This window comes from Cupressus sempervirens, chromosome 6, assembly GCF_028749045.1.
Source record: "Cupressus sempervirens isolate cs-2001-9-10 chromosome 6, ASM2874904v1, whole genome shotgun sequence".
NCBI lineage: Eukaryota > Viridiplantae > Streptophyta > Pinopsida > Cupressales > Cupressaceae > Cupressus > Cupressus sempervirens.
This window is the reverse complement of record NC_143123.1, coordinates 275,938,993-275,959,534: the sequence shown is the minus strand read 5'-3', so window position 1 is coordinate 275,959,534 and position 20,542 is coordinate 275,938,993. Positions and strand designations below refer to the sequence as shown.

General features: G+C 35.2%; 1 protein-coding gene across 2 annotated transcripts in view; it reads right to left on the bottom strand.

Annotated features, from left to right (window-relative positions):
- Positions 1-471: 471 nt before the first annotated feature.
- Positions 472-20,542, bottom strand: part of LOC149552299 (transducin family protein / WD-40 repeat family protein) — a 32,044-nt gene continuing 11,973 nt past the window's right edge. The window contains exons 3-6 of one of the 2 annotated variants that reach the window (XM_089787821.1): positions 6,207-6,308; positions 4,923-5,552; positions 4,447-4,693; positions 472-769 (exon numbers count right to left, since the gene is read on the bottom strand). In XM_089787821.1, the coding sequence (XP_089643947.1) occupies positions 4,472-4,693; positions 4,923-5,552; positions 6,207-6,308 (954 nt within the window). In that variant the 3' untranslated portion in view covers positions 472-769; positions 4,447-4,471. Of the gene's footprint in view, positions 770-4,266; positions 4,694-4,922; positions 5,553-6,206; positions 6,309-20,542 lie in introns of those variants that run through there. The other variant, XM_089787820.1, reaches the window with a different exon arrangement.

Genomic DNA, 20,542 nt, shown 5'->3' with positions numbered 1-20,542 from the left:
ACCCTAGTAATCCCACTTCCACCATTCCTCAACCATACCACCGCCAAGAAGAATGTTCAATTACTCTAGTTCATTTTGCAATTTTTCTATGTTCAAATATTTCAATTTGGTATGTTACAATGAAACATTATTTCATAGCTAACATTTCAAGTTCTATATATATGGAATACAACGGCTACCCACGCTCTACCATCGCCCCCCTTCCAATCCAAAATTGAGGCCCTTTGTCCCTCCTTCCTAACACCCCGACATACCCATTGCTGGTGTTACACTGCATTATTTGTCAATATGAAATATGGCATTCAAGACATCTAGAGTCCCATTTCTTAGGCAGGGAAATGACACTGCTAACCAACATTTGATAATTTTCACGTAACATGTTGAATCTAAGCTTCATTATTATAAGAGAGCGCAAACTTCAAAAAAGCTTATCACAACTTCAAATGCCATAAAATACAAAACTAATGGAGATAACCACAAGAAAGAATTTTATTCAGTTTTGTCAATTAAGAGGCCTTATTGTGTGCTCAGGAAATGAAGTATATACTAACAAATATCCATTTTACACATTGAATGTTAACACAACAAATTTGACATCATTCTCATGTGTCAATCTCGAAACATAGTTCACAGAACATAGGGATCAACACCCCTCTTTGAAGCATTATGAGCTAACATGAACATGAATTTATCCATGGACATTTATTGTTAGAGGTTGCATAAAATCATCAACCATCAATGCTCCCAATCTTCTTGTCCAAACAGCCACCTGCACCAGAAGTTAAATTTGATGTGGGGTATAGAATGCAACTCTACTCATAGAACAAAGAGAGAAGAGAAAATCAGTGCAATGCAAAAATGTTGAAGCTTATTTCAAAGACCATGCTTTAGGACGGCGAAGCGAGAAAACTTGACAAATTGAACATTTGGGCAATTAATCACACATTTCTACCAAATTTCTAGTTATTTTATGGACAACCTCTTCTCACACTTCATCCTATTCCAAGATCAACGACTTATGTAATGCTTAGAAGAAGTTTTAACTTCTTTGCAAAATACCACAAGGCTAAATGAATTTGGAGCCAATCAGAAGAACCAAACAAAGCTTCTACAGATTCCATGCAACTGATGATAATAAACAATGAGCTTTGGAATCACCTGATAAAGAATAAACTTCTTCAAACATCGCTCTGATTTTTAGTAAATATCAAAGCATAAAAACCCCCACAATGTCAATCAACTTTTCTCGAGCATTGACTAAAACCATATTGCATAGCAACTAACGAACGATAAGAAATTTAAGTTCCTTTTATCATTTTATGTGGAACATTGAAGTAATGGCCCATTTGAGCAAACTTGCAACCCAAACACTTGGTATAACAAGCTAAGTCTGTACAGGCAAGGAAAGATGGCAACAGCAATTCTACTTGAAAATAAAATAAGATGAAATCAGCCAAAATGGTATAACAGTACCATTAATAAGCTGCAAATTGATATAATTTAAATCAAAATAATATATATATATGAGCTGTACAATAATACAATAATAATAAAATGTTGTTTTTTATGTTTTCTACAAAATAACTGGCCTCATGGACTATGGGTCCCCAGGGGTCCTTGAGGCTCCACGCAGGGTCCGTAATGGTCGTCTTAGGTCCCTAGGGGTTCGAGCTGGGTCCAGGCCAGACTGGGTACTCGTGGGTCCGCAGAACCTCAGACCCACAGTCTGAGGCGCAGACCCTGGCCAGATCTACCGGTGACCCAGCACGAATCCAGACCCAAAGAACCCAGGGAACTGGCTGGCAGGGTCCGAACCTGGTATCTCAGGTTATTTTTTCTGTAAAATTATTCCTCGCACAAACACTCAATTGTCACTGAACATTCTGATATGGAAAGATTTTTTGCCAACATCTCCAAGAGCCCAGTAGATTATATATTTCAATAATGAGAACAAGAAAATCAAAATGCAGTCTAAAGCTTAAAGTTAACATCCTCAAATATGTCAACGAAGATGATTAATTTCCTAATGTTCTATAATAACCAGTGTAGCACGGGGACTCGCACCCCCCTCCCAAACCTCAAAGTACCCGTCCCCAAGACTTTCCTGCACCGGGTACTTGAGGACTCAAGTACCCCCACCTCCGCCATTATGGAATCATGCCACCACTGGGATGGGTACTTAAATTTCTATTTGAATTTTGATTTTTGAATGTTAATATTGAGTGCGTAATGTCACTATGTTGAATGTTCAATGGTTTTAGTTCATGTTGCAATTTTGCTATGTTCAAGTATATACTATTTAGCAACAATCTGACCTTCAAAAAGATCCTTTATCTCTTGCAAGAGATGACTTAATTGATACTGTTGCAATAAATTCACAATTAGTTTGTTTAACCTTTACGAGTGCACCCTCAAAAGATAACAATATTTCACTTTATCATGTTGAATATGGAAACACCGTCTTTGTGCCACAAGATTTCCTGCGTTCAGAAACCACTAAGGCCCACCTTTCCAAATAAGAGAGCCTTAAAATTTGCTCCATTTCTCTAATGAAGAAATATCTCAAACACAAAACAATAATTCTAACCTTTCAATATCCCCTGCTAGAAAAAAATTACTAATGTAATGCCATTTATTTAACAGACCAATGTGCAGAAGAGCCCTATATGAGCCTCATTACTTGAGATATGGCAAGGAAAGGCTTCCCCAACCTCTACAGCATACAAGCACCCTATTTGTAATGCAGTAAAACATCTAAGTTGTCCTTGTCAAAATAGACATCAAGTTCCAGCCATCTAGCTGAGCCTTCGTAACCAGATTTTAGAAACTTTAACCTGGAAATTAAAATTCACCTTTTCTAGGTTTTATCTATGTATACTTTGGGAATGACCTAACACATTTTTTGTGCATCTCAAGGAAGAGCAACTTTGCTTTTCAATACCATAGTTTCAGGAACTTCCAGAAAATTACTATTATGTATACACTATACAGTGCCATACCTTTAATCTTAGTTACCGATTCTCTGCTGAAATGGCCGGATGCTGGTTCTGATGCGTCAGGATGCTTGGGTGCATTAGGATGTTGCATGGATTCTCCCTGAAAGCACATCCTGGGACTGTGGGTTCTTGGTGGATGCACTGTACTGCATCCAGCAAGAATCCACAAATCCAGGATGTGCTTCCTAGGAGAATCCAGGAAGCATCCAGGCGCATCTAGAAAGCACCCGCCGCTAAAACACCTTTTAGATGTCAATTTTAGCATGTATTTGATTGATGATGATGAGAATGTGGATTTTTTTGAGAATCCTTATGATTCTGAATGACTGAATTTGATTAGTGAATTTGAAGTTGAACTATCAATGGTGAAGCATCATGCTATGGAATGGTCTATTTTAGTATATTTCTTGCATTTCTTTGCATACATAAATTTTAGTACATACATACATATATCTATATATATGGACGCACCCAAATGCATCCAAAATCTCCAAAAACAAAATTCCACAAACCTGCGCATCAGCATCCCGCACCCACATCAGCATCAGAATCAGCATCAGTAACTTAGCCTATAATGAACAAAGCAAGGAAACTTTGCTTTTGAACTCAATACAATGATACTGCCAATAAATATACCAACCTTTAGTTCACAAGAAAATTGTTTTCAAGTAAAGAGCCTATCTGACTATTGGCATTCAACAAATTCTTGCCAGAAATAGTATTGCCAAACAGACCTGAGAAAATGCAGCTCAGTTGATTTTTTTCTTATTTTTTTCAAGGGGTCCTTTAAAACCAAGATTTTCCTCTTCCAGACTCCTTGACTGTTAACTATTTGACCAGTAAAGAGAATTATTCATACAACTCCTGATAAAAAAGCAGACTTCTTTAGATGGACCTGTAAGAAATAGTTTAGCAGATTTTGTAAATACAGAGGCCAACTGCAAATTATAGATTGTTTTAATGGCATAGATGCGCCCCCAATACTTGAATTGTGGTCAATGATTTGTTTTTACCAGATAGAAGCAACAGGGAATACCTAATAGCCTAGAACATATTCCATGACTAGAAACACCCAGAAACAATCACATAATTGCCAAGAGTGTGTTCAGCCCACACCTTAACATATTTGATTTTGGAAATATCCTAGCTCTCTCTGAATCAAGCAGTTGAAGACATGAATTTTACAATTTGATTATGAATAGACATGTAATATTATGTAATGACACCAAATCATGATGGCACACACATTTCACATTTTTTGACGAAAAAATAGTTTTGTGAACAGCCATGCTAAATTGATTATGCCTTGAAATGTAATCTGCATACTTTACAGGCTTAGTCTTTAAAAGAACAAAAAATAAATAAAGATCAGTAGTCAGTATTTACACATGCACCAAAGAAAATAATCATTATTACAATGATTAAAAAGAGCTCGAGATCGGTCATTAACCTCTCGTTCGCTTCTATGGCCTCTTTTATGGCCTTCCATTTGCAAGGTGTACTACTCCATTACTAGAATTGGTACTCTTACTCTTCAAAATGTTTTTGTCCACTCCCCATATGCGTACAGTGTAATCATCACTGGCAGATGCAAACATGTGTGGATTCATGGGATTCCAGCTTACACAGTTTACTGTACCTGAGTGACCAGGCAAAACAGCTAAAAGCTTCCCATTACCTCGATGCCATATGTAGACCTGGAAACCAGAATCAGAAAGTTCAATAAACCAATACCAGAATCAGAAAGTTCAATAACCCATAGGAACACTCTTCAAAGGTAACAACAAAAAAGCCACATGTAGTAGAGCTTGATGAATTGACGAGAAGGGGAATTTCCTTCAGAAAGGACAAAACGTAATGATGAATAAATACTTTGTACAGTTGAAAATTTTAATATAAAACATTTCCCAAGAGAAAATGACAAACCTGTGAGTCTTCGCTACCACTGACAACAAACGCATAATTGGATCCACCAAAGCAGGACCTTATAACATAGCGACCTTGCTTGTGGCCATCATATTTCAATAATAGCTTTGAATTAGCTGTAATATCCCATAAGTGTATCTCTTGATTTGCTAGGTTTACAAGGAGAAACCTACTGTCCTTTGAAACACATAAAGAAGTTATTGATTTGTCCTCTTCAATTAGTCTCTCAGTTTTCGTATCTAAATTGTACATCATAATCTCCTTCTCCCCACAGGTACTGATTATTTGTTTTCCATCACGTGTGACAGCCAAATCAGAAATCTTGGGCATTCGCTGTCCTTTCCATGAATCCAGCTCCTTTCCTTCTAGATCCAATATATAGATGCATTTATCAACACCACCACAGATTACACGTGTGCCATCTGGAAACCAGCCACACGAAGTGAAACCAGTGCTGGCTTTATCATATGTCCACTTGCATTCTCCAGTTTCAACATTCCAAAGCTTGACGAATTCCTCAATACCACAAGTAAGCAACATTCTGTCATCAGGACTCCAAGCAACAAATGAAACTGGTTTACAGTGTTCAGCTAATCTACATTTCATTGACACAAAACCATTATCGGCTACCTGCATCAATAACAATTGGTAGGTTACTTAAAAATATTATGTTATAAGAAGAAAAATATATGAAGAACAAAAAAAACCAAAACCATATGTACCACAAGAAGTATTCACATTAAATAAAACTGATAATCAAGTACACAGTATCCCAGCCTTGTTTGCAAACAAATTACAACAATTTAATGATCTGCAAACTGTCAACGGGAATAAATCCTAACACAGAGGCAATGCAGGCCACAGACAGTGGCACGTGTTTCGCAAATTCAACTGTTGTCCCATATTCTAGGACAATTTACAGAATCTCAGATGTAAACACTAAATTACTAAATTCTCATCAGCTGTGCTTCTAAAAATTGGCAACAAAGTTTACTATTGATCATTACAATGATGATAAGCACAAAGAGATCATCATCCAACTTTCAACTATAAAACTATAATACATTTCCAGTAACTTGCTGTCCCATGCAAGAAGTTGATGACCTCACTTGTGGCAGCAGTGAAACTTCCAACTGTTAGACATTGCATAATATGATAGTACAGATCTCATCAACTACACTTTAACATCTTTTGCTTAAACCAATTTTAAACAAACTCAAGTCCAATAATGTACAAATAAAAATAAAATTTGTTTCATAACCTTGGATAGAAATTATGACTGACCTCCCAAATTATTGTAGTGCAATCTTTTGATGCAGATGCCAAGTACTTCCCATTATTTGAAAATTGTAAATACCAAACTTCATTCTCATGTGACTGTAACACCTGAAACATAAAAATTGTGTTAACAAAACAAGGTAAAACAGAAAAACTGAATTGGGCTCTCTTGATACATGGACTCGAACATCTGGTCATTCTTCACACTGTGAACCACATATTTCATTACTCATAGCCAAACATTCTGTGACCATTACAAATGATTTACAGTTGTAATTGTGAACCATTATCTCTAACAAAGTAGGGAAATAACTAAACAAACAAATAAGGTTTTAGGTTTTGAACCTTGATCTGTCTGAAATGATAAAATATATTAAACTGGCCACAATCACCAGAGGGGTCTTGTAACAATGAAATCATGCAAATCACCGTCAAATTGATGGTGTAAATAAAGGTGTATTTGAGAGAAACACAAGCATCTATCAGACTCGTGATCCAAAGAGGCCCACATAAAAGCTTTGACTTAAATGACAGTCACCTAGCGCAAAAAGTATAAAATCACCAGCCAAATTGACAAGCACTTTGTACATTTGACAAGATGAATCCATAATTATTAATTTGTTTAATTTCTCAGCCTAAACCAGCCTACAACAGCAACAAATTGCTCATAATTATGCTATGGGTTTATCATTTGCATAGATGCACTAAAAGCCAAAAATATTGAATCGTACAAAAACCAAATGCTGCCAGCTTCCAAACAAGTGATGCTACATCGCTACCAGTAAACCACATTATACTTCCTTCCAGTATAAAATGAGTTATTCATTTCCAACTTCCCAAAAACTTCATTGATTTCTATGTTACAAGGATGTATATATGTGATTCTAAGATACTTTTGATAATCCGCCTAAAATGATTCTAAGATATTCTCATGTAAGTCCCAAATTTTTCAGACACTAACTGCTAAGGAGATATATTTTAAGTTAAAAAGCAATGACAACTCTCCACACAAAATGAAAAAATAGATGATATGAAATATTCAATAACCTATCTGTTATTCAAACAACACATGACCAACATCCCATATGAGAAAACCAAAGCATTCGTCAGTCTTGTAAAAAATATTTTCAATTTGAACTCTTGAATTACACTATCTAATATACCTAAAAGGATGCACAAAACAATTAGGTGATGTGATAGGAATTGGAAACTGATAATCATTGATGTGACAAGAAAACTCGTGCAAAATAAAAACACGTTTAGTAAGCTACAGATGCCTAAGGATTCTATGCTGCCCATTCATGAACAAAAATGTGCAAGCCATACAAACTTCAGCATCTATCAACCACCTCAGACATGCAACACCTACATAATCCAATATATGTATTGGTTATTCATATCTAAAGACTATCAAGACATTGTAATACTAATAACCCCTTCTTGAACTATATGGAGAACACAAAGGCAGGGGAGTGAATTGGTATTTTAAACTTTTAAAAACATAAAACCACATAGAACATAGTGAGAAAAAAGAAGATGAAAACAACGAATTTCACATAGAAAATAATTTGAAATAAAAAACCACGAAACTCAATAGCTTTCATTAGCAAAATGTGCACCAACCCAAATTACATAAGTGGGCACCAACTTCAGTTTGAGCACCAAATCAATTGCAAAATAAATAAATTTTAGAACACAAACAGTAGTATAAAGAAAGCAGCATTAATTTTATGAATACCTCCACACCAATCTTTCCTTCACCCACACACCTCCTTCAACCACAACAATCATAAATATTATCAATAACTCCACACCGATCTCTTCTTCAAACACGCACCTGCTTAAATCACTTATCGCAATCAGAATCATACATTAAATAAACTTATCCACCCCACTCCTTTGTCGCATAGTTTCATAACAGCTTCATACCTCAAGATTGAACATCTTCAATCAAAACACTTTCAGATTTCACATAAAAATCTTTGACATAATCAACTAAATATGTATGCTCTACTTCATAAAAACTTGACTCAATGTCATGCACACTAACATACTCTCCTCCATAACCGTCCCTCCATGACACTACTCAAATTAAAATAATCATAAATATCAATCATTCCAAGTGATACTAAGCGTAACACTCAGCACAAGGGAAATTCTTGTGCAAAAATAGAAGAAAGAATCCAAACTTACAAAGTTTTGAGGCTGCCTCACTAACAAAACCATTACAAAATAGCTGGCATCTGAATCAAGCCACCCATTCATGTTCTTCCTATATAGCTGCCCCACACACTTGATATTTTCTCCACCTGTTCATCAATATATTCTACCAAGGCGCACCAATAATATTACTCACACCAATCAGTAATGAAGCCACTAATTTATATATACCCCCGCACATATAATAATTGACTAGAATTTATCTTTGATTTTCATAACAATAAATGACTATTATATATAAATTAAATTAATTCTTCCTTTCAATTAAATGCTATTCCAATCCCAACTTTTAATATTAAGGTTGTCGCTGAAGTAGACAAACAACCAACCAAGTGAAGTAGGCAAGCAACAAGCACGAGCAGAGAACCATGCAAGTGATGTGCACAACCAGGCAGCTCAAGCACACAACCAAATAACTCAACCAGACAACCAAGCAGCTCAAGCACATAACTAGGGAGCTCAAGCACGCAAGCAACCAGCTCAAACAAGTAGCCAACTAGCTGATAAAGAGCTAATGAATAATCAACAGCTTTATAAGTACTTCATTCCATTTCTCTATCACTAGAGTAATCCACCAAAATTCATATGACCTTGATCATCAACCTTTGACAGCAATAACAAAATATTCAACAATCTCCCCCTTTGTAATTCAATGGCAACTCCGTCTAAAATCAAATTGAACCAAAACTGCTCTGCAAAATTGTTGCTCTCCCTGACTCGCTAATCCCCCTTTGACATCAATGACTGATACCAACCTCCATAACTAGAATGGGGCTAGTAAAATATGACAATGAAAACTAACCCCAAGTCAAAATAACAATTCAATGGAATAAAATCAACCCCAACTTTTCATTTATTATATCATCAAGAATGTATAGATTGTTACCTACTCTACTTGCATCAACAATATGTTTGCCATCTTTATTAATTCCATGACCATTTGAATTGAAAACTAAACGGTGCCCCTATCACACAACTGACTCACACTTAATAGATAGGGTTTCAGACATTCTACATTTAATCATTCTCAACTTTGGACTTGCTATCATCGAAAACAACTGTGCCTTTACATTTGTTTTTTGCAAATGGCTCCACTTGTGCTTTTGGAAGTGAGAAACTTTCTCTTCTCTTGTCATATGCTTTTAAAAGCCTATTAATATACTATTTGTCTTTTTCAATTTGTACATGAAGAGTTGTTTGCACAATCAAGAATTCCACTAAAACTTCTTTCTCCTTCCTCCAAACCTTAGCAACCTCTTTTGTTTTGTCCTCTTTCTCAACTTTCTTGTTCTTCTTAGAAAAATCCTCCATTCCACTTTTAAAAACTTTTGCAGTGTGACCAAAGTTATTACATTGATAACATATAACACTGTAGTTCCTTTTAGGAGCAGGTGAATTTCTACTCATAAGTCTGAAAGCATTTCTTGTAAACATTCTACAACTGATGCGTGTCCAAAATAATTGCAAGAGACAACCATAGATAAAGAGTTATTAAACCTGTTCATATGCACTTGTCTTGAGATACAAGACCTTTTGAAAGCATCATTTCTGAATTTTTATGGTGAATCCTTTATGCTATAAAAGTTGATCCTCTATTGTTCTTCTTTTGCAGACTTAGACTTTTGACTACCTTCAAAACCGACTCCATCTTTATCAATAGGCAATTTTTCTGAGGCAATTTTTCTGAGGCAGTGACCTTGCCCAAGGACATAAAGAAAGTTGATTTATCTTTCATGATTCTGTTGTGTCAAAGATTTATTCAACTTAATAAATGAAACAATTTCAGCTTCAAGTCTTTCTGATTTCTTCTTCTATTTTATTTGCTTCTTCAACCTGAAGCTTCAAATCAACTATCATTTTTTTAACTTCTCCACGAGCTAGAGACGTCTTGGTTTTTGCCTCATTCTCTTCTCGTAGCAGCAACTTCAAGTTCTGAGTTGTCACCATTCTCTTCACGTAGCATCAACTTCAAGTTTTGATTTTCCTCATTCTCTTCTTGTAGCAGCAACTTTATGTTCTGATTTTTCTTGCTACGTCTCATTATTTCATTTAAAGCACTTATTAGCTCCTCCTCGAGATCTACTTCTCCTTCATTAGTATGATCTTCATCATATACTTTTTCTATGACCATGAACAATATTTCTTCAATTAAAGCTCTTCATCACTAACATCGATGAACCACTTTTCCTGCTTCTTGTTGGACTTGGTCTTATTTTCATAGTTGTTGTCCTCACTTTTTGCATATGGACATTTAGCTGGAAAACATCATACTTTGTCATAGCTAAAGCGCTTGGAAGGCAACTTGCCTTGATATTTTACCTAAACTTTTCTTCAACTTTCCTCATCAATGTCTCTTCAAAATTAGATTCTTCATCAAAACTTTCACTAGATACATGCTCCTTATTTTTTCCTTTCATCAAGATTTGTAGGCTGCCTTATCTTTGGATGAAGAATCAGAGTTGTGATCATCTTCAACTTATCAATTCCTTCATGTCTTCAATCACTGAAACCTTTAAATCAAAACACAGAGGAAGAGACCCTATAGTGGACTCCTCAACCTTTTCTCCTAAACCTTTAATAGAGTTCAGAACATTTTCCTCCCACAAAATAAGCAACAACATTTTCCTCTTCCTGCATCATGAGACTTTCAAAATTTCCTCTATGGGTTTGCAGCTTTGCCTTCTTGACATCTCCTTGATATGATTTTTGAAATTTCTCCCAAATCTTATTAGTTGTATCACAATGCATGGTTTTCACAAATTCAGTCTCTAACAAACCACATAAGAATACATTCAGGGCTTTTGCATTATTTTCAAAGGCCTTCTTCCCATCAGCATCCATTGGAGTTGGAGGAATCATGTGACCAACCCTCACACAATTCGAAACATCAAAACCAAGAGCCATTAGATAGGTAAACAATTAGACAATCCAGAATTGATTATTAGACACCAAATAAAGGTGCTCTATTCATAGCAAGACCTCCATGAGAACCCATGTGTGCAACCAGGATTAACCTCAAAGGGTTTAAAAGCTCTCTTTTTGAAGGCAAAGCTCTCTTTTTGAAGGCACCCACTTTAAAAGCTCTCTTTTTGAAGGCACCCACTGCATGACTTTCACAAATTCAGTCTCTAACAAACCACATAAGAATGCATTCAGGGCTTTTGCATTATTTTCAAAAGCCTTCTTCCCATCGGCATCCATTGGAGTTGGAGGAATTGTGTGACCAACCGTCACACAATTCCAAACATCAAAACCAAGAGCCATTAGATAGGTAAACAATTAGACACCCCAGAATTAATTATTAGACATCAAATAAAGGTGCTCTATTCATAGCAAGACCTTCATGAGAACCCATGTGTGCAACCAGGATTAACCTCAAAGCGTTTAAAAGCTCTCTTTTTGAAGGCACCCTACTCTGATGCCAGATGACAAGCACACAGAAAATATTGAGAGGGGGGCTATTTTAAGCTTTTAAAAACAATGAAACCACATAAAACAAAGTGCAAGCAAACATCAAGATGCAAACACAGAATTTCATGTGGAAAACCTTTCAGATAAAAAGTCACAGCACACAATAGCTTTCTTTAACAAAATGGGCAGCAATCCATATTACATAAGCACCAACACGCATAGAGCATCAAACCTCCTCAAAGCACCAACTTTGATTAGAGCACCAATTCAATTGCAAAAATCAATAAGTTTTAAAACACGAACAGTAGAATAATGAAAGCAGCATTAATTTTTATGAATACCTCCACACCAATCTTTTCTTCAACCACACAGCTCCTTCAATCACAACAATCAGAAAACAGGCACATAGAATAAACTCATACACCCCACTCCTACGTTGCTTGGCTTCATAACATCTTCATGCCTTAGACATCTCCAATCAGAAGTCATAGATTTCATATAAAATTCTGACATTAGCAACTCCTTATGTATAATTATATGCATCGAATCATCCCTCAGATGGCCTTGGCAAGGTTTCCAAATACCCACAGCCTATTGTCTAAACCTAATTAACAACACAAATTACCGCAAGCTGTTCAAATCAGTTCATAACGTCCAGCTGACCCTTGTTCAAATTTGTCATATGCAGCAGAAGTTTGTGCCAAAATAAAATATCCACTCTAGTAAAGCAAGTTGCACAATAAAGGAAGGTCCCCCATGAGAAGGTGAAAGTCCATGCACAGGGATTATCTCCTAAGTTCAGCAAATCACAAATAAAAACCACCAACAGTTACTATTGGTCGTCGAAAACATCGCACCATGACCATGCCCAAATGAGAGAAGAATATATTAAACTGCCAATCCTCATGCCTAGATGTAACACTAATTTCCATGACCCTCAAAAGGGATCTCACACTAAGTAAATATTCTCCTCACACCTTCTGGTAGAGCATCTCCATAGTCACCTTCAAATCACAAGTTCACATGCTCGACTTCATAAAAACTAGACTAAAGGTCATGCAATGCTGAATAAAATACTCAACTTCATAACCGTCCTCCACTTAATGACACTGATCAACTTAGAATAATCATACACATCAATCATTCCAAGCAATATTAAGAGTAATGGCCAACATAAGGAAAACTCTCACACAAAAATAGAAGAAAGAATTCTACATTACAAAATTCTGGAGCTGCCTCATTGACAAGACTGTTACCAATATCTGTCATCTGAATCAAGCCACACCACTCATGTTATTTCTAGAATCTATATTAATGGAAGCACCTGAAGTGAGTGTGCAATTGATACAGGTGCCACAGACAATATTTTCTCCACCTGTCCATGAATATATTGAATATTCTAAGACACGCCAATCAGTAATGGAACTGCTAATTTATATCTGCCCAAACACATAATTATTGACAAGATTTAATCTTTGGTTTTCATAGCAATAAACAACTGGCATATATAATTCTTCCTTTCAGTTTCAAATTTTCAATGGTTATCCAATCCCAATTTATAATATTAAGGTTGCTGCTTTAGCAGACAAGCTGACAACCAAGCAGCTTAAAAACACAACCAAGCAGCACACAAGCAACCAGCTCAAGCAAGTAAGCAAGTAGCTAGTGAGGAATAATCAGCAGCTTCATAAACATTTTATTCCAATTCTCTATAACTTTGAATAATCCTTCAAAAGTTTTACAACCTTAACATCAACCTTTGACATCAATGAATATTCAACACTCTACACTTCTGTTGTTAGATTCTAAACAATTTTGATTTTGATGGTATATTTCCGATGATGATTTAATATATGTCCTAACAGCAGAATGGTAATGTTTTGATCTTGTCTTGACTTCTACGGGATAGACACTGCTAATGGATGAAGGACTGAAATCAAAATTTTGAATGTGATGGGGGACTTATGGGTGTTTACAAGTAAGTTAATGATTTCAGTTGATACACCATCCAGATGACCACCATGATCAACATTTCACGTATGTTTGTTTTGTGATAATGTCAGATGTGTTGGTGCACTCTCATGCATTTAAACACCATCGGGATGACCATAATGGTCACGTTTCACCTAAGTTCGTTTTGTGATAATGTAAGATGCCGTGTTGTGTTCTTTTGCATTGGCAATTAATTGTATGTGCCTCTTATCATACAAAATAAGTTCAATTTATGTGTTAATTTATTATTAATTGCCTGTGGTGATTGGCAACTCAAAGAAATAACTATAAAGCAGTGTTGTTCTTTTTGTGAAATTATCTAAGTTCAATAATGTTAGATTATTTCATAAGGTCCTAAATTTAACCTTAGCCCAATAATAAATTCAAGTAAGAAATAGATAGAAATATCAAATAAGTATCCACTTGATTCAAAAAAGCCTGTGACCTGGCAGGTCGTACATATCATATTTATTAGGAATGGACCCAATTAAATCAAAAGGGAGTTTTGGTGAGAGCGCTGCCTAATCCTGAGTTTAACTCCGAGTTAGATTGAAAGGACTCAAATTAAATAAAAATGTGATTTCGGAAGGAGGACTGCCTTGTTAATTTGCAGGATCTCTGATAGAAATGATAACAGATTATATCAGACTTTTACTTACTTTGAGATACTTCTCATATGCTGAGACTGGAATGCAGAATGCTGACTGGAAAGTAGATTTATAATCTGCACTGTTGTATTGTTAATTCTGGGACTGCAAGTATGTTATGTCTTTCATATTGCCTTGTATATACAAGTGTGAAGAGTTATGTCCCTGTAGGGGCATGACTCTATGTGGCCAATGGCCACGTAGGGTCATAAACAAATGTTTGTTAACCATAACCACTCAAAGGTTAATCATAACCAATAACATGTCCAATAATGATCTCAATGTTTATCGATGGTAATACAAATGAAGCCCAATCCCTGATCGGTGATGACAGATAAATCTGAAAGTAATCCGATGTGTATTGGTGGCAGTCGTAATATCAAGAATGATAGAACCTGATGTGAATCGATAACAGCAGTAATATATATATATATGCCCAATCTAAATCACATCTATCTAAGTTATCCATATATATATGACAGAGCATAATATATTCAAATGCTCAGTGTTACTCGACTAAAGCTAAACTTTCAACACTCCCTCTTTAGCAAGGGAGAGGTAATAAAGAATCCAGATGTTAGAATATCTACAAATAATACATTATTTGAGACTACCACTCTAAGAAATAGAGACTCGTCAAATAACACAAATCACAATGCTATGAACACTATCATATCATAAATTATGATCTCTAATTGTTCGAAAGAATATCTAGAGTAATCATAATGTATTTGTTATTCATGACTTTCGGAATATCCAAACCAACAGTCATAATAACAGGCATATCATTTGTGAGATTGTCACTTTACAAAGATTACCTTCCAAATATATCTGCTCATGAAAGATCGTCATCTTTCATTACATATCAAAAGCAACAATCAAAGAAGTATAAACAAACGATTTGAAATTAAATTCAATGTTCAAAATTTACAATTTAATCATACCAAGTTTTTCTCTGAAGTATACCAACTTCACTTTCGCAAGAGGCTTGGTAAAAATATCAGTTGTCTGTTCATTAGTACTGATGTACTCAAGTTTAATGATATCTCCATCTACCATATCTCTGATGTAGTGATAGGGAATTTCAATATGCTTTGACCGATTGTAAAACACTGGATTAGCTGAAAGTTTAATACAACTCTAGTTATCACAATGAATGATAATAGGCTTCAAGGTTTCTCTGAACATATCAAATAAAAGCTTTCGTAGCCATACAGCTTCTCTGGCACCAAAGGAAGTGCCTATGCATTCTTCTTCTATAGAACTTAGTGCAACTAAGGATTGTTTCTTGCTGAACCAAGAAATCATCCCAAACCCAAGACTGAAGCAACATCCTAAAGTACTCTTACGCTTAGTAGAACTGCCTGCCCAATCTGAATCTCAAAAACCATGAAGATTTATCTCAACTTGGTCATATCTGATTCCCATGCCAACAGTTCTTCTTAGATATCTTGGGATATGTTTAGCTATCATCAAGTGAATCTTCTTCGGAGTAACCATGCACTGACTCAAGGTGTGTTAGTAGCATAGCGTATGTCAAGACAAGTATTCACTAAATACATCAATGAGCCAATAATCAGTCTAAAGAAAGTAGGATCAGCAGGTTCAGATTTATCCATGTCTTGCTTCAATTTATGTAGATTAAGTCCCATAGGGGTAGAAGTTGGTTTGCAGTCCATCATTCTGAACTTAGTTAGAATATCAATAGTATATTTTCCTTGGTTTAGAAAGATGTAGTTTTCCTTCTACCAAACTTCCAATCCTAAGAAGTAGTGAAGAAGACCTAAGTCTTTCATGTCAGATTCAGCTATCAATTCTCGTTTGCATTTGCTTATTAGATGTTCTTCACCTGTAATTAATAAGTCATCAACATACAACACCAAAATAATCATGTCATTTCCATCTATTTTGAAATATAGATTAGGGTCAACTTCATTTTTAGAATACCCTAGCTTTGTAAAATAACTATCTATTCTTTCATACATGCTCTAGGAACTTGATTCAGCCCATATAGTGCTTTCTTTAACTTGCATACATGAGTATTCTTGTTGTGAGTAATAAACCCTTCTAGTTGCCCAATGTACACTTCTTCATTTTCACCATTTAGAAAAGTTGTCTTAACATTCATTTGATGGACTTTCCATCCTTTAGATGCTGCAATGGCCAAAATGGTTCTAGCTGATGTATACTTAGCAACTGGAGCAAAAGTTTCCTCATAATTGATACCTTCTTTCTGTGAGAAACCTTGTGCTACAAATCTTGCCTTGTATTTCTCAATGTTGTCGTGTCATCAAGTGCATGTTTGATTTTGTACAGCCATTTGGAAGATACTATTGATTTATTTTTACGTCTAGGTACAACATCCCATACATCATTTTTTAATATTGAATTGTATTCTTCAATGATAGCTTCCTTCCAAGGCTGACTTGGTAGGGCTTCTTTAGTGTTCAAGGGTTTTGATTTGATAAGTTCTGATACTAATGCAACATAACAAGACTGTGTTCTTGTTTTCTTGCTTTCTTTTAATACTTTATCAGATTCAACATGATTTTCTTCTATGAATTTTTTGGCCGAAAGTGGTCTCTTTTTATTGTTATTATTTTCAACATCATCCAAAGTAGGTATAGGAGATGGAGTATCATTCTCCCTCTCATTCTCTACCGGATGATCTTTATTTGTCTCGGTGGTAAGTTCTGTGAATGTCTCATCATTATTTTTAAAAAGGTTAAAGGCAATGTCTTCTTCAAATTTAACATCCCTACTAATTTCAATTGTTCTCTAACCTGGAATATAGACCCTATAGCCTTTAGAGTTTTCACTATACCCGATGAGAATTCCTTTCTTCCCAAACGGTTCTAGCTGTGTTCTCTTTTCTTTAGGAATGTGCACATAGACTGGACACCCAAATATCCTTAGGTGACTTAGATCTAGTTTAATGCAAAAATCTTTAAAATTTTCAGAGGTGTATTCTCCTCCATTATTTGATCTTAAAACTTTGATTTTCTTTCCTGACTAATTTTCTACTAGGGCTTTGAATTCTTTGAGTTTTGAGACTGCTTCACTAGATTCTTTTTGTTCCGGGAAATAGATCCAAGTTCTAGAATAATCATCAACAAAGATTACATAATAGAGGCACTCATTTAGAGAGGGTGCAGACATAGGACCACAGATCAAAACGAATGAGTTCAAGATTTTCTTTCAATTTATGAACAGTTTTGGGAAAGGACTTCTTGACATTTTTACCTAGGGCATAGCCTTAGCAAACACCTAAATGATCTGGTTTTAGATTAGGTAATCCTTTGACAATTTTCCCTGTAGATGATAATGCTTGAAAATAAAGGTGTCCTAATCTCCTATGCCAGATATCTGTAGACTTTGAAATTTCATGACTTAAAGAAAAAATTTGTTGATTACGGAGTTTATATAAGCTCCCATCTCTAACTCCAATAGAGATAGCTTTCTTGATGTTAGCATTTTTAGACCAAGATAGAACTTTGTTTTCTTGAAAAGCGATTATGTATCCTTGATCAGAAAGGCCAAATATAGAGACTGGATTTCTTTTAGTTCCAAGTACATATAAAAGATTCTTGAGTTGAAGAGTAATACCTAAATTTAGATAAATGGAGCAAGACCCAATACCCTTAATTGGATGAGTGGAGTTATCTCCAATGGTTACTTCTTCTGAATTCTGTTCTGAAAAGCTTTTGAATTTGTCTCTAAAACCTATTATGTGTAGAGACGCTCCACTGTCTATGATCCAAATGTTTTTGTTAAACACGCTGGAGAGTGCTAGATAAAATGCATGATTTTCTTCTACTTCCTCCTTTTCTTCTTTGACTTTTACTAGTGCTGCTTGAATCCTTTTTCGTTCAGGACAGACATTATGAGAGAAATCAATTTTGTCGCATTTAAAACATCTTACTTTTGACCAATCTCTTTTCTTATATGGTTTGTTTGATTCTCTCCTATTTTGATTAAATTTTCTTTTCTTATTGAAGTTTACTTGAAGTGCATGAATGTCTCCCTCTTGATTTAAGCTTATCCCTCTTGAGACTAATCTTGATTCCTCTTGAGTACATTCATTCTTGAGTAATTCAAATTTAGAAAGCTTAGGTCAAGAGATTAGTCCTCGAATAAAGGTTTCCCATGATAGAGGTAGACCCCTTAGGGCAATCATGGTAAGTTCTTTATGGCTTCCAATTGTAGCAAGTTGATCTTCTAGTTCAGAGATTCTTAGAAAATAGGAAGTGATAGTTTCTCCATTGTTCATTTTTATGTATAATAAATCTTATTTTAAAGTCAGCAGCTTGCTTGTATTATTGATTTCAAAAGTGTTTTTAATGGTAGAGAACATTTCAAATGCTGTAGAAAGGCTGGAAATAGATGGGAGAAAATGATTCTTAACAGAGTATAATTATCTTCATGGCTTCATTGTTGTGCCTTTTCCACGTTGTTTTGTTTGGATAACTATCTGGAATAATTTTATTTGATTCTACATATTCTTCTAATTCCATTTCTCTCAAAATTATCATGACACAAATTTTCCATGAAAAAAAATTTGAAGCCCCCTCCAATCTATCCTCTAGCCTTATGTGATTTACCATTTTGATTTTGAAAGGAAAAGAAAATAAATAAAAGGTAAAGTCTAAAGCTTTTTATATGTATATATGAGCTGAATAAAATTTCTTATCAGAATGGCTCTGATACCATGTTAATTTGCAGGATCTCTGATAGAAATGATAACAGATTATATCAGACTTTTACTTACTTTGAGATACTTCTCATATGCTGAGACTGGAACGCCAAACGCTGACTGGAAAGTAGATTTATAATCTGCAGTGTTGTATTGTTAATTTTGGGACTGCGAGTATGTTATGTCTTTCATATTGCCTTGTCTACCGATGAGATTAACTATATATACAAGTGTCTAAGAGTTATGTCCCCGTAGGGGCATGCCAAAGGCCACGTAGGGTCATGACCCTACGTGGTCATAAACAAATGTTTGTTAACCATAACCATTCAAAGGTTAATCGTTCCTGATAACATGTTCAATAATGATCTCAATGTTTATCGATGGTAATACAAATGAAGCCCGATCCCTGATCGGTGATGACAGATAAATCTGAAAGTAATCCAATGTGTATCAGTGGCAGTCATAATATCAAGAATGATAGAACCCGATGTAAATCAGTAACAGCAGTAAAATATATATATATATATATATATATATATATGCCCGATCTGAATCACATCTGTCTAAGTTATACATATACACATGTATACATATATACGTATGCATATTATCATATGTATACATGTGTGTGTGTGTGTGTGTGTGTGTGTGTGTGACAGCATGATATATTCAGATGCTCAGTATTACTCGACTGAAGCTAAACTTTCAACATGCCTGATCCTGGGTTAAATTCTGAGTTGGAATTATTGCGTTTGAATTTTGCATGCATGCTTCAATTTTTTCATTTCTCAGATTACTAACAATAGCTCTGAGCTATAGCAAGACCAGCAGGAGAATATCACAGATTTGTTTTCTTCATTTTCCACTGTCTTGCTTATGATTCTTCTGTTATGAAAATAAATCAATACAAAGGAAAGAAAATTAAGAAAAAGGTTTCTCCCCCAAACAAGACTTTTAAGATTACCCTAATGGAATTTCAGAATATATATTTGTTAAAGTTGTCCTTTCTCAAAAAGTTATAAGCCAATTATGGAACATGTAAATTGAGGTTGTTTGACCGATTGTTTATATTCTTCTTCATTTTCTTCAGTCTTGTAGAGGCTTGGCCCTAAAGCTATAAGTTTATCTAATCAAGGTTGAACCATCATACTAATCTGGTAGCTTATTCACCTCTTCTTTACCTTTAGACTCATATTGTTACTAATATTAGATGGAAAGGATATCAAACACTTACTGGATCTGACTGTGAGTCATTGTAGTATCCCAACTTGTCCTCTTAAAGATTAAGATGAAAACATATATAGTTCTTTGATCATATTTGATTTGTGTCACAAATAAGATGAGCCTGTTCTAATGGCTGTGGAGATTTATAACACAAA